Source organism: Micrasema longulum, unplaced genomic scaffold (assembly GCF_059751315.1).
Source record: "Micrasema longulum isolate JH-2025_06_02 unplaced genomic scaffold, ASM5975131v1 h1tg001810l, whole genome shotgun sequence".
In the NCBI taxonomy this organism is placed as follows: Eukaryota; Metazoa; Arthropoda; class Insecta; order Trichoptera; family Brachycentridae; genus Micrasema; species Micrasema longulum.
In genome coordinates, this window is record NW_028278984.1 from 37,768 (window position 1) to 50,970 (window position 13,203).

At 33.0% G+C, this 13,203-nt stretch overlaps 1 protein-coding gene across 1 annotated transcript; it reads right to left on the reverse strand.

The window, feature by feature from the left end:
• Positions 1–234: 234 nt before the first annotated feature.
• LOC148273898 (uncharacterized) lies at positions 235–10,014 on the reverse strand. Its single transcript, XM_088237996.1, has 4 exons — positions 9,863–10,014; positions 6,902–7,111; positions 5,576–5,659; positions 235–289 (listed from the first exon to the last, which is right to left on the reverse strand). The coding sequence occupies exons 2-4, from the start codon at positions 7,108–7,110 to the stop codon at positions 235–237; spliced, it is 348 nt and encodes a 115-aa protein (XP_088094122.1). The 5' UTR covers position 7,111; positions 9,863–10,014.
• Between the last annotated feature and the right edge of the window lie 3,189 nt (positions 10,015–13,203).

Consider the following 13,203-nt stretch of genomic DNA (forward strand, 5'->3'; position numbering starts at 1 on the left):
TTTTCGGAAAATCTATTTAATAAAATACTTCTATAATAATTCTCATTTATTCATTGGTTTAATTTATTGATTATTATCTTGCATATTAATTTGATATTATTTGTAATCTTATGTATCCAATATTATTATAAAAATGACTCCTTCGTCTGTCATGCGTCATGCACAGGCCCGTTTCACACGGATCGCGCCAATTCACTCGGTCCGGTAAAATTAGGGTGGGTGGACACATATTTATTATTTTCCTTTATGGTTTAATGTATTAAGTTTCTTCTCGCGGGTGAAAACTTTGCTAAAAAAATCGAGTGGAGATTAGTCGGCCTCATGGTGTACTGTTTCGTGTATTTACCTGCCCATTGATTAATGAAATTGAAAGGATTTTTAAAAAAACATTAATGAATCCACCCTATGTTGTTTCATGGTGCCGTGCGATATTCAACCATCGACTAAATTGGTGGATAGGAATTTGACCTCTATTTATGAAATAGACTCGAAATTTACATTTTCACCGTTCAAATATGGGCAGAATGGTGAATGTTACACAGTTTGTAAAGTGGCCACTTAAACCAGCCAATGACAGGTCAAAAGCCCTTTAGGTGCCTAGACTTCTATATTACCTTCTCTAAAATGTTCTTCATCTTAGTTGTAATCTGTTAATATTAACAGCTTTCTAGGGAGTTGAATCCAGTCCTTGTCTACAAAAATTTGGACAAACTCAAAATATTGTTGATAAAAATAATTAAAAAGAAAGGGATGTTTGAACATAGGTAGAATAAACCATAAATAAATATTTACAAGGTCATAAACAGAGTAAATACCCTAAGTTATATATTCGCTTCTCAAACAGCTTTCATCTTTGAAATGTCTATCAAAGTTGACTAGCTGTTAGTTATACAACGATTTAGAAGCATGCCTACTCTGACGGAAAAATAGCGTGAGTTTATTTTAAAAGTATATCTACCCACTTTGAAAGTTCGCGACGTTTTAGATTTTATCGATCCAAATATAATATTACATAACGTCTAGGAACTTCTCAGAATGTTACAGGACTCTGCCAAGAAAGCATTCAGCTACCGGTTCGTTCGCAAATAAAATGAATTTATTTTTCAATTTCAAAATCGATTTATCGGAGACCTTTCGCATTAATAAACCAGATATACGAGCACTTCTGACGTATTTCGATGTATGAGTTGGTTTCACAGAATCGGGAAATTATTAGACGAAATAAACAACAAAACTAAGCTTATAGAGCGATCTTTAAAGGCGTTAGTTAAATACATATAGGAACAATGGAACCTCGTTTTACAAGGTTCCAAAAATTAAATTTAATTCATTTTAGAACATTGATAAAACAATGCGCAATAGTAATATAATTAAGCTATTCGTTATTGAAATGCCCTACATCGCTCTTTTACTTATTACGTGTACAATAGGGTGGTTCGATTTCTAATGTTTTGGAAATTGAAAACGGCCATATGCGGAAAAGATGTTCTATAGCCTACAAATTACGGGAAAAAAAAATACAATAACATTTGCGGCGAGACTGTTTAAGTTTAGGTATTTTAACATTTTCATGGTAGTATAAAAAAAAATTTTTTTTGGTAAGAAAATTTTTAAATATTTTTTTTAGTATTTATTGCAAAGATAAAAAATAAATAAATTAGATACAATTTTTTTATTAATAATTTGTATTGAGCAGCTTCAGAAAATTATTTTGTTTTATGTTAAAAAAACGTCGAAATTCCAGTTGCCGGTTATTGCTAATCTTAAACACTGGCATTAATTTTTGCCATTTTTTATTAAGGCTGTTTCTATCTGAGAAACTGATGCTTTCGTAACTATTTTTACGATTCGTGTGGCTTGACTGTGACAGGAAAACCCCTTGGTGGAAGGTAGTATAGCCTCCTTAATAATCGATGTGTCTCCTATTGCTTCTGAAATCATTTTATAGGTAAATTGTTCAGTCATTCGAGGCTTTGCCAGATTATTCAAATTCAAGTCGAATCTTCATAATCTGTTGCACAAATATCACACTCTGGATATTAGAATATTCGAATACTTGTTGCAAGTGTAGTCCGTTTTATTTTGCAGGCTCTCAGAATTCTCCTGAAAACTATTTTTTCTTACGTGTTTTCTCTCGTCGGCTAGCACTGATAAAATAACATTCTCAGGATACGAAATAAGTATTTTTTTTAAATTGGGTCATTATAATTAAAATAAATGGTAGTCTTTAATTTCACTTAAACCTCGGATGGATTATTGTGAGACGCATACAGCTTATGATTCCTATTTGCGGTTGTAGAACACCTACAGTACCAAATTTTTCTAGGGGTTATCTTCGACAGACTGTAATTGCAATGTCCAAAGTTGATAATTTCACAATGTCTATTAAGTATAGCTGATCAGTGCTTAAGCCTCTTTTATTAGCGACTTCAGGGAGCTTGCATTCTATTGAGGTGAATAAAACTATGGGCAGCTTCTCGCCATATTTTTCTGGAAATTTTTCTATTTCTCCCGTGAATCTTCTGAGCCCAATTGTAGTTCTATCGAAATTTACAAAAATATGACAATGTGGAACGTTATTGGCATAAACCATTGTTCCATCGAATGCAATCTCAACCAGCTTTGTAAGAACAATATCAGACTTTATCTTGTGTTTTCCAATTTTTCTAATATTTTTTCAATATACTCGGACTCAAGTTCATTTTACCAGACGTATATGTTTTTTGTTTTGATTTTTCTACCGTTTTTTCTTACTGTTATGGTTTTGTCTTTACGATAAAATATAAATTAATCAGATCCGAATTTGCTGGCTGAGATGGTAAAGTGGTTCTTGTTTTTGTTCTCTCACGCCGAATTAAAATTCAATCAATGACGTTTTTATATGTTGCTTAGTGATATAAGGCCAACATCTTGAAGTGCAGCTGACACGATAGCTACCCCTGCTCGATCAGAAACGCCATACTGATCTAATGTTCTTAGGATGGGGTTTCAACAATATCCGACTGTATACGAAAGTCAGAAGTCTCGCTCACACGCTGGTTCCGTTTGCTTGTATTTTTTCTCTTATCATTTACATTTGTTACATTTAACATTTTTTTAATTATTGTCTTAAGTGTAAACAATTTATTTGGTGTGTGCATGAGTGTCATACACTAATTTACAAAAAAATTGACAATATTATTGTACATTCTGTTTTTTTACCCAATAAAATAAATGAATAAATAAATAAAATGATATTCTACTTAATTTTTGGGATTGATGCTCGCTTTTAGATATAGTCTTACTTCTTAAAAAATATTTACTCGATGCAAAAATGTCTTCCTTATGTCGTATGTCGGTTTAAATGCTAAAATACGTACCAGATTACGTTTTCCAGGGTAGAAAGCATATTTGGTGGCATATCACAACCAGGCCCGAAAATATGGCAAATCATGTATTTTCTTAATATCTCTATAGAGCAAAACTAGTTCAAGTTCATCGACTCACACAATTCACACAATATAAAAGTAATTTATTTATCGGGAACAGCGGTCGCGCATGCTATTCTGACGGCCGCTCGCTCAGTTTGATGCAGTTTTACGAACTGATTTGAGAGGATAAAGGGAAAGGGTTGATTATCAAAGCCATTGATATGTATAATTCCATTTATTATTATAATTTATGCATATTTATATTGCAGAAGAACATTCATTTAGTATCCAAAATCATCCTACCATACATGGCTTTTTTCAATAAAAATCTAAAATTCAACCCCCTTGCGGCAAACCTTACACTTATTTTTTTCCCCCTTATTCTACGTACTATAGAACATCTTTTCCGCATAAAGCCGATTTGATAATTTCTTTTTTTTATCCTCCATAAAAGATCGATCCACCCTAGTGTACAATATAATATGATAGTGACAGTGAATAATTTTTGTGGCGATTTTTGAAAGTATTTTGTTGTCATGTAATATTTAAGAAGAAGTTCTTAACCTTATTTCTCCTTTTTTATAAATACGCAGAATTATTTTTGTAATTTTCAATACTTATAGTTTTATTTTACCCACATAATAAGCAACGCCAGAAAGTATTTTTATTTTTGTACTCCTTGGACCAGTTGGTTTAATCAACGATATTTTGAATTTGTTCCCCAGTAGTTGCAATAAATAATTAGTCGGCCTCGTGCTGTGGTGCTCGGCGCGTTTGTCTACCACGCAAGAGGTCTCGGGTTCGATTCCCGGCATGGTTGTCATGAAATATTCATATAAAAAGGTGTTTTTACACAATATTTCACAGTCCCTGGACTGGCTCCTGAAGCGTAAGACTGATCATCATACCATCATGTTAAACAAAATGATCAAGATAAGCTGCGATTGGTGTACCAATGCAGTGCCCTATGCACCATTAGGTGCGGAAAGAGGAATGATGACGATAGTGTTTTTTCATTATAATTTCCTGTTATTTTTATTTGTATTAGATACGCGCCGATACTTTTAAATATTATTACTTTGGCACGATTTAGATTCGTAAATATATGTCTATACATTTAGATAAAAAAATAAATTAAGGTACGATAAATAGTAAACGATTTAATTTTTTTAAATTAGCGAATAAATGTGTATGTAAGGAAACCTATCCAGACTTGTTATTTTTAAAATATATTGTTTTTACACGGTACTGTGTGGCACGTGACCCCCGAGTAAAAAGAGGTTCCAGTGTATATATGTTTACATTTTAATGATCCCAAGAAAAATATTTAAATGTGTATTTTAATCGTTATTTTAAACAACGATTTTTTTCACTTTTGGCGAGTCGTTTTCAAATTGTACACATTTACTGATTAGTATGTAGGTACTCAGCGGATAATAGAAGACTTCTTAGGAGTTATTTGGTATGTAAATGTGCGTCACATATTTTAGGTATACATATTGCTATAAAAGATGGCAAATATTTAATAAAAACGTAGTCAGTAAAGCTAGAGTAACGTAGGTACACGAAATCTTTAAAAAATACAGATAACACAATAAATATTTTGTTTAAATCTCTGATTAACATTGAAAAGTCGAACGGTTTCAGAACACAACTAAGCTAAATTTTGCTTCTAAACCAAATAAATGTACACAATATTATTTTTGGTATGTGTATATATATTTACATATTTATACACACACAATTCTGGGTTTTATCCCAAGGGGGAGTAGGTATATTTTTATTTATATCACTACAGAGATGGGTAGAATTTTTGTTTCAAGATTATGGATATTCGAGCGTTTACAGGGCTTATGACCTGTCATAGGTTGGGTTCAAAGTGGCCACTTGAACCCAACCTATGACAGGTCATAAGCCCTGTAAACGCTCGAATATCCATAATCTTGAAACAAAAATTCTACCCATCTCTGTAGTGATATAAATAAAAATACAAATAAATGTATTTGAATTGTTTAGACAAAGAAAAACACGTTTTTTTATTCGAAATAAAAGATGACGTTACATTGTCATAAACGTTGTCACGAAGAAAATAAATATAATATAATCGTAAAACAAACTGCATAACTATAAAAAACATATTAAATATTTATTGTTTTAGGACTTACCCCAGGAGAGCAGCTTCTTCTGCGACAATGGTAGGCATTTTTGAGGATCTATTTGTGTTCTGTAGATCTTGGAATGGTATTTTTCTGTAACACGCAATACTACCAGTTTTAGCAAGCGGGCTAGCATTCATACAAGTTCACAATCAAAAAAACCACATAACAACTTTGTGAAAAATACAAAATAACTATGAAAAATGTTACTAGAGAGATTTATAATTAAATGCATTTCTCAAGAAATATATATGAAAATATTAATGAATAAGTACAAAACAAAACTAAGAAAACGCTTTGTGCAATGTTGTCATTAGTGTTTAAAAGCAGTAAAATTACAGTGCTAAGGTACAATTACAGTGCAAAAAATATGCGTAAGAATTATTCATATGTATAAGTTTACCTTTCCATTTTCTTTCTCCAAGGATGTAAATTTTTAAAAAAGTGTGTTTTTTATTCTTGCATGATCACTATGTGTGTTGATGCACTACTAAATAATTACTATAATTTATTGGACACACATACTGTTTACTTCGCTTTATAAATAATGGATCCGCAGTAATGTTTGTAAATATTCAAAAAACCACAGTCGAATTGTAATAATCATGTGTAGTTTATTATATAAATAATACACGAGTGATACTTTAATCCACAAACTTGTATTTATGTGTAGTACAAATGAGAACTACGTTCGCGTTTGTGTTACACATATCAGTTGAAAAATTATCTTTCATAAAGGAAATCTGTTTCGCTGATTACGAGTATTTGATTAAAAAAATGTACGCAGGAACCAATACGTAGGTATTTATGATTGTGTACGTAAGTACCTACGTACTATAAAATTTAATAATAAGAATAAATATAACTGCTAATGTGGTAGGCACTACAACAAAATATAATTCAATAAAGCCACACACTCAATTTACTATTACAGTTTCAAACTGCAGTTAAGAATAAAAATGTAGAAAAAACCTTCAATATTTGCGAAAAAATATCGCGTAACGCCATGAGTCGATCCCGCCACCATATTATAAGGGTTGTGACAGAAACTGAACATCGGGTAGTGGAAACCATAAACGGAGGCCAAAAACGACATGCTAGCCGTCGAAAACGCTAGAGTGTAGCGTGGGAATACACGAAATAATTTGATATGAAAAACATTAGATGCTTATTAATTTGGTGTCCATTGCGGGCACAAACGTCAAATCGCAGAATTAAATGTAATTTCTAGAAAATTCTAAATTGTGGAAACTTAAAAAAGTAAGTTTAGGTTTTGGTTTCCGTTGTTTAGTGTTCCGTTTCCCGAGTGCTAGTCTCTCCTCGGTATATGCATACCTCGGGACTATAACGGCGCTGTCAGCGATGGAGCAATCGGAGAATTCGATCAGCGGGTCTGATCCTCCGCCACTTGGCTTCTGCGATGAGAAGGCCCTCTTAATAGACTCCAACACTCCCCCTCCACCTGTCTTGGGATGGGGAAGTGTGGTTCCACGGTACACATTCTCCAGGGACGTGTACGAGCCCCCCAGTGAACCGCCAGGCATGCCAACGCAACAGAAACACAAAATAAATATGCTGACAATCACTGAGCGAGGTGTCCTCCGGGGCATCCGACGAGGGAAAATGTCTGCAGGTGACATTCGGCGAAGTGCCACGGGTCGCCAGACGTAACCTCGCTCATTGAGTGAGTAAAAAGCTCATAGAAACTAGTTTAACATAACATTACTGGTGCTCTAAACTCTAAACAAAGCAAGATTGGACTCTGTAGCCTGTGTTTATTATTCAATTAACATGCTCATGCAAACAGTTTTCAGATTGTTTATGTATGTGTGTTTTGTAAGCGGATGGAAAATGGCCGAAAGTTTTGTTGCGTACTCGATCCGACAGATAATAAATAATGTAAGTGCTAAGGAACAGCAAGTCGTATTATACAATCAATAACTTCCGTGGTATGTCTTTCCAAGTTGAAGGTGTTAAATAGAGACCGTAATGACGAGTATACGCAAATGTATGAATATTAAATGGTGGAACTAAAACTTTGGGCGTGTTTACTCTAATTCAACTAGCAGATATCTAACACCGCGAAAGGTTTGTCGTTAAACTTGGTCAGAGTATAGGCGAGTTAGACGCACAGGTAAATAATCATCTACTCGTACATATAATGTAAAATCGATAATACCTACGTCGACTATGAGCTCAAAAATACGATACGAATTATCGAGTGAATAGTTAATTTATTTAATGCTTTGAAAAAATGAGGAGTGAATAACAAAGTCATTTAAACACAAACGTAGGTACACAAGCATTGATGATACAGATACTAAAGTAGAGTATAATATAAATAACTACAATAAAAGTATCACAATTTTTATTATATAAAAATAATGAGCCATTCTTTTTCGTGTTAGCTAGAATTAAGTTATTGACTTGCTTAACAAATACTACAGAATTAAATATAAGAAACATTTTTAAATAAAATTTCTTTAAATTGTTTTATCTTGTATTCTAAATAGCTATTTATTTGGTCTTGATGTCAGGATTTTGTGATGTGTAGCTATGTATTAGTATACAAGTATGTAATTTGGTATAGACAATATTTGTTCATGTATCAATATGAATTCAATAAAAAAACTATATTATAACATAAAATTTGTAGATGAGAAAAAAGATAATCAAGTGTACAAAAATTACCTCGCCTGCCATTTGAACTAAAAACATAAAGTAAGTATTTTCGATTACAAATGTCATGTTACATAATGGTAATTATATTTACCTCACACCTAACACAATCTCATATCCTACATGACTTCTCACAACATTTGACAGAGTGGTTTTCACAATCATAAGTCTTATAATACTTAACACCAGAAACGATCACATACTGCTGATGTGACCACATTTCCCACTGATTCCATTTGACCAAATGCATCTCCAGCATATTTTCTGCAATATCTCACACGACACACAACCTTTACCTAGCACACAACCATCTACCTCATATAACAAAAAAAACACACAGCCACGTAACCCAAATGACCACCTATCCCACATTTACGCTACATTAATCCTCGGAAATTTACAAATTACTTTGAAAAAATCAATATTGAGCAAATAATAGTTCTTGAACAGTTATAAATCTTTTGGTTTGAGCTGTCAGTAGGGTTGCAGTGAGTCACATCTTGCCGAAGGGTGTGATTCTATAAAATGCTGAGAACGCCCAGTTGAATTCCACAGAAAACACTAAAGACTATTCCACGTCGCGAACCCTGGGCAATGGGATCACGCTCATAACGGTGTGATCACAGCAGATAACGAGAGGATGAAAGGCGAGTTTCTGGCGCCTCCAAACCAGAACCAACCAGCTAAGGGAAGGTAACCCCGATAGAAAAATCCTTGAGACAAGGTAACGAAAACCACTCTGTTTTTCTGGCAAGTACATCAATAAGCAGTCGTCCTGGCTGCAGAATATAAAAGTAGCGCAGGACAGAGATGCTTTCACTGGAATGACCATCAAAGTCAGGGGAACCCGACAAGGCATTGGAAGAAGAAGAAATCTTTCGATTAATATTTCATTCGTTAGTAAAAAAATCAAACGATAATTTAATAATCCCCTAAATTAATGTGAAATATTCATATTTAATTATAAAAATAAATTAAATAATAGCATACTTTCAAAGTTATGGATTGGCGTTGTCAGTCACAAAGTAATTACAGCTGCATGTTTAAATGTGTTTTCCTTTAGATTTAGACAAATTGAAAAATCTAATCAGATTCTTATAAATTTACTAAACTTTTCATTATTTGATGATCAGGTCATAACATCACAATCATATTCTGGTTCATGAAACATAGTTTCTGTAATCAATGCACAACATTGAAATAGAGTGTAGTTAATTTGAAAGTTATATCCAAACAAATAACAAAAAACTGTAATGCATTTGTAATAATAATAAAATAAAAAAACATAAAATAATGTGAGGCATTAATATGAAAGCTAAGGGAAAACATGAAAAAAACTGTGATGTTTATTTATTTGGAAAAGTTCGAAAATTGATTTTGTCAATGTAAAAAGACAATTAATAGTATGTATGATTGTTGTTTGTTCTGTGTAAGTAAATGTCAATATATGTAATAACCACACGTGCATATTAATTCATTCTTATCAAATTTTTATGTGCGAAAGAATGGTATATGACAACTAAGAATTATAAATAGTTAACTTTTAAAGGACTAGCATGCCTTGGTGTAGGCAATTTGAAGTTAATTAAAATAGATAATATTTATAATGTAAACTTACCTTTAGATTGTGGAGTTCCTTTATTAAATAATAACAAATATCGGCGTCACGGTGGTCTTCACTTGCTTGGTAATTATACGAAACACTATTTAGCGAAATTGAGAAACACGACTGACCAGGGCAGGAACGAACGACGAAATGTGGAGTGACATAAGTGACAGCTGATGGCTTAGATGAAGTATTATTAGTGTACAGCACCATAGACCAAAAAATAACTAGGGGCTAGATACAAAACTTTACGTGCGAAAAAGTTATTTAGGTACTTACTTGTCCTGACTTTCTTCTGGCTATGAAAAGGGCTAAATAACAATGTAATTTTGAAAAAGAAACTTGAAATTTCGAAATTCACTTATATTTTAATTATCATTCATTACTATACAACACAATATTTCAAGTTTAATCATCATTTTTTTAATTAATGCCGAAACAAAGTATGAAAAAAGTAAGTTCTCAAATATATTTTTAATAGTCTTAATTTGTATATATATTGTATCTCGGGTTCTTAAATTACATTGAAACGTTTTTCATCAATTTTATAATTAAAATAAATCATTCGTTATGAAAAAAACAAATAAAAATCATGAATGTTTTTTCCAGTTCAAGGTATCAAAAATCTTAGTTCTTTAAGTTTTGTTCATTAATAAGGTTTTATTAGGGGCCAATTAAGACATTTAAAAAAAAATTATATATATTTAATCAATATTTTATGAGAGTGGAACTCACAAGTCCCTTCAGGCTGTAATTACATAGAAAAATTAATTAATATAATAATATTTATTCATACAATTCTTCTTATCATTGCAGCACAGGTACACTCAACAATGTGAGTATGGCTTTGACTCAATTTTTTTAAACTACAAATTTTACTCCGACCTTTTTTCTTTTTAGAAATAGACCAATGTACGTCTTTGTTCCCTAGGGCCTAGGCGAACGGTTCGTTTTAGTATGAATGCCACCATTTAAAAAATGTAAACAAAACGGAGCTTTTTTTATTTTGACGCTTGCGTGTTAGTGAACTTATAAGTCCCATAAGAAGGAAAAAAGTGCTAAACAGGTACTTAGATAAAGGACTAATAACTTAGCAGGACTCACAAGTCCCGTCAGGCGGGAAAGGATTAAGAAAAAAAGGAACTAATTTTATAAAACGTTTTTTCATTTTTGAAATTATTATTTAATGTACTAGTTTTTTTTTTGAAAACCTCATTATATGGAATAACATTAATATTTTTAATTAAATGTAAATAAAGACCTTTAAATTCAATCCTTTTTTAGTATTGTGGCGGAGGGTGAGTCATGGGCTTATCATTATGACCCGGGAAAAAAAAGACAGAGCACTGAGTATCGAAATCCGTCTTCTCCTCAGTCGGAAAAGTTCAAAACACAACCATCCGCAATAAAACTTAATTTTACTGTGTTTTGGGATGCTCGCAGAGTTTATGGTTCCAATTATTGGAAACGAGGGGCAACGGTAAAGTCTTTTCAGTTCATACAAACTCTAAAACACCTCCGTCGTCGAGTTAGTCATGTTTGAGGAAGCATGGTGCCAATAATCTTGCAACATAACAACGCTCGTACACACACCTCACCCGCAACTGAAGAGAATCAGCAAAACCTAAAGTTTAAACCGATTCTAAATCCTTTTTACCCTCCTGATTCAGCGCCTTGCCATATTTTTTTTCTCTTAACAAGAGAGACCTCTAGTGAAATCATTACACCTGGACAATGAGGTGAAGGCAGCTATCAAGTCTTGGATTCGAGAAAAATTGGAATAACTTTTCAGTGACGGAATGAAAAAACTTGTTAGACGTTGGGAGAAAAAATACATTAAGTATAATGGTGACTGTGTTGCAAAATAAATATATCAGTTTGAAGCTTAAGAATTGTGTTTTAATATATTTTTTGCATAATCTTGCCATTTGTTTTTATTTGTGTTTTACAAGCATGTGTGCATTATTTTTCCGCCTACATTCGTAATATGTAAAAGATGTTTTTACTTTCTTAGAAGTATTCTTTCTTACATTTAAATAAATTATGAATTTTGTTCTTAAACAATATTTTTAAATCAAATAATGGTATTCGAACATAGGCTTAATTTTATATCTCTTAGAGATTAACAGACTTTTGATAACTTTGTTATAATACCTCCAATATTTAGAGAAAATAATAGTTTGTACGGAGTACAATCAAAACCACCTCTACAAGGTGGGGTACGTAGAGGGGGTTGTGGTACAATAGCTCGACGCCGAAAACCATAGACTAAGGACAACGGCGAACTGACAGTTACTGAAACTGAATATTTATTATTTGTCTATGATAGTCAGTTATGACAGATGACAAAGCACAGACTACAGATATCTTTGACAAAGTTGATCACATCACAATGACAGATGACGGTCGACTACTAAAATATTGTCTTCTTGACTTTTTGTCGAATTTAATCATTTTCAATATGTTGTTTTTAAATTCCTATAGGCTTCATTCTGTATTTTCTGTTTGCCGTTTTCAACTTTATTTAATCTGAGGAATGGTGAATACTGAATCGTATGTACGAAATCATCAAAGTAATCAATCATTCTAATGGATATGTCGCCGCAACTACAGCAACAACAGACCATCACGCCGTTGCTCCGTAGGAGTAGGCAGAGTGGATAGAACGCCATATCACTCTGTCTTGGCCTACATATCCAGCTTCCTCTACATTCATACATCTCGCACGCCGATTATTCCTACTCTTGACATGTCCATCTTCAAATATTTGTTGGATTTGATCATTCCGCGTCTTTCTCGGTCTTCCTAGTTTTCTGCATCCATTTTTATTCGCATCGTAGATCCTTTTAGCCGTTCTTTCGCTGTACATTTGCTCTATATATCCAAACAAGTCCACATACTGCTTTTCTCAGCCTTACATAGTGCACATATCCCGACATTTATGGACCTATCACACATCGCTTTACCACTTATTCGCCTGAGAGATCTAGCAATCTTCTAGCAAGAAGCATGGCATCATCAGCGTACAAAGATACAATTATATCACTCGTTTTTGCTCCCAATCTTAAATCTTTCAGTTATTTCATACAGTTATCGATGTATACATTAAAAAATCATAGTGACATTACTCTATCCCTGTTTAACTCCTTTAGGAATGTCAACCCACCATGTGAATGACCCATTTACCCTCACACATGCTGTGCTGTTCTTATATGTTACGCAATGTCAACTCTATTGAATGCAGATTGACAAATGCGCAAAAAAGCTTTTGGAGTTTAGCTAGAAATTTCTGTCAAATATCGCAAAGCAAATATTTGATCCGTACATCTTTCTCCGTTCATAAATCTCAATC

Bases quoted from the DNA above. Each gene is read 5' to 3' on its own strand.
- LOC148273898 (XM_088237996.1), bottom strand. From the start codon at position 7,110: ATGCCTGGCGGTTCACTGGGGGGCTCGTACACGTCCCTGGAGAATGTG. The intron at 5,660-6,901 runs GTATGCATATAC...TGCGTGTTACAG, and splicing joins AGCGCCGTTATAGTCCCGAG to AAAAATACCATTCCAAGATC. The intron at 290-5,575 runs GTAAGTCCTAAA...CGATTTTTTTAG, and splicing joins GAAGAAGCTGCTCTCCTGGG to CAAAGTTTTCACCCGCGAGA.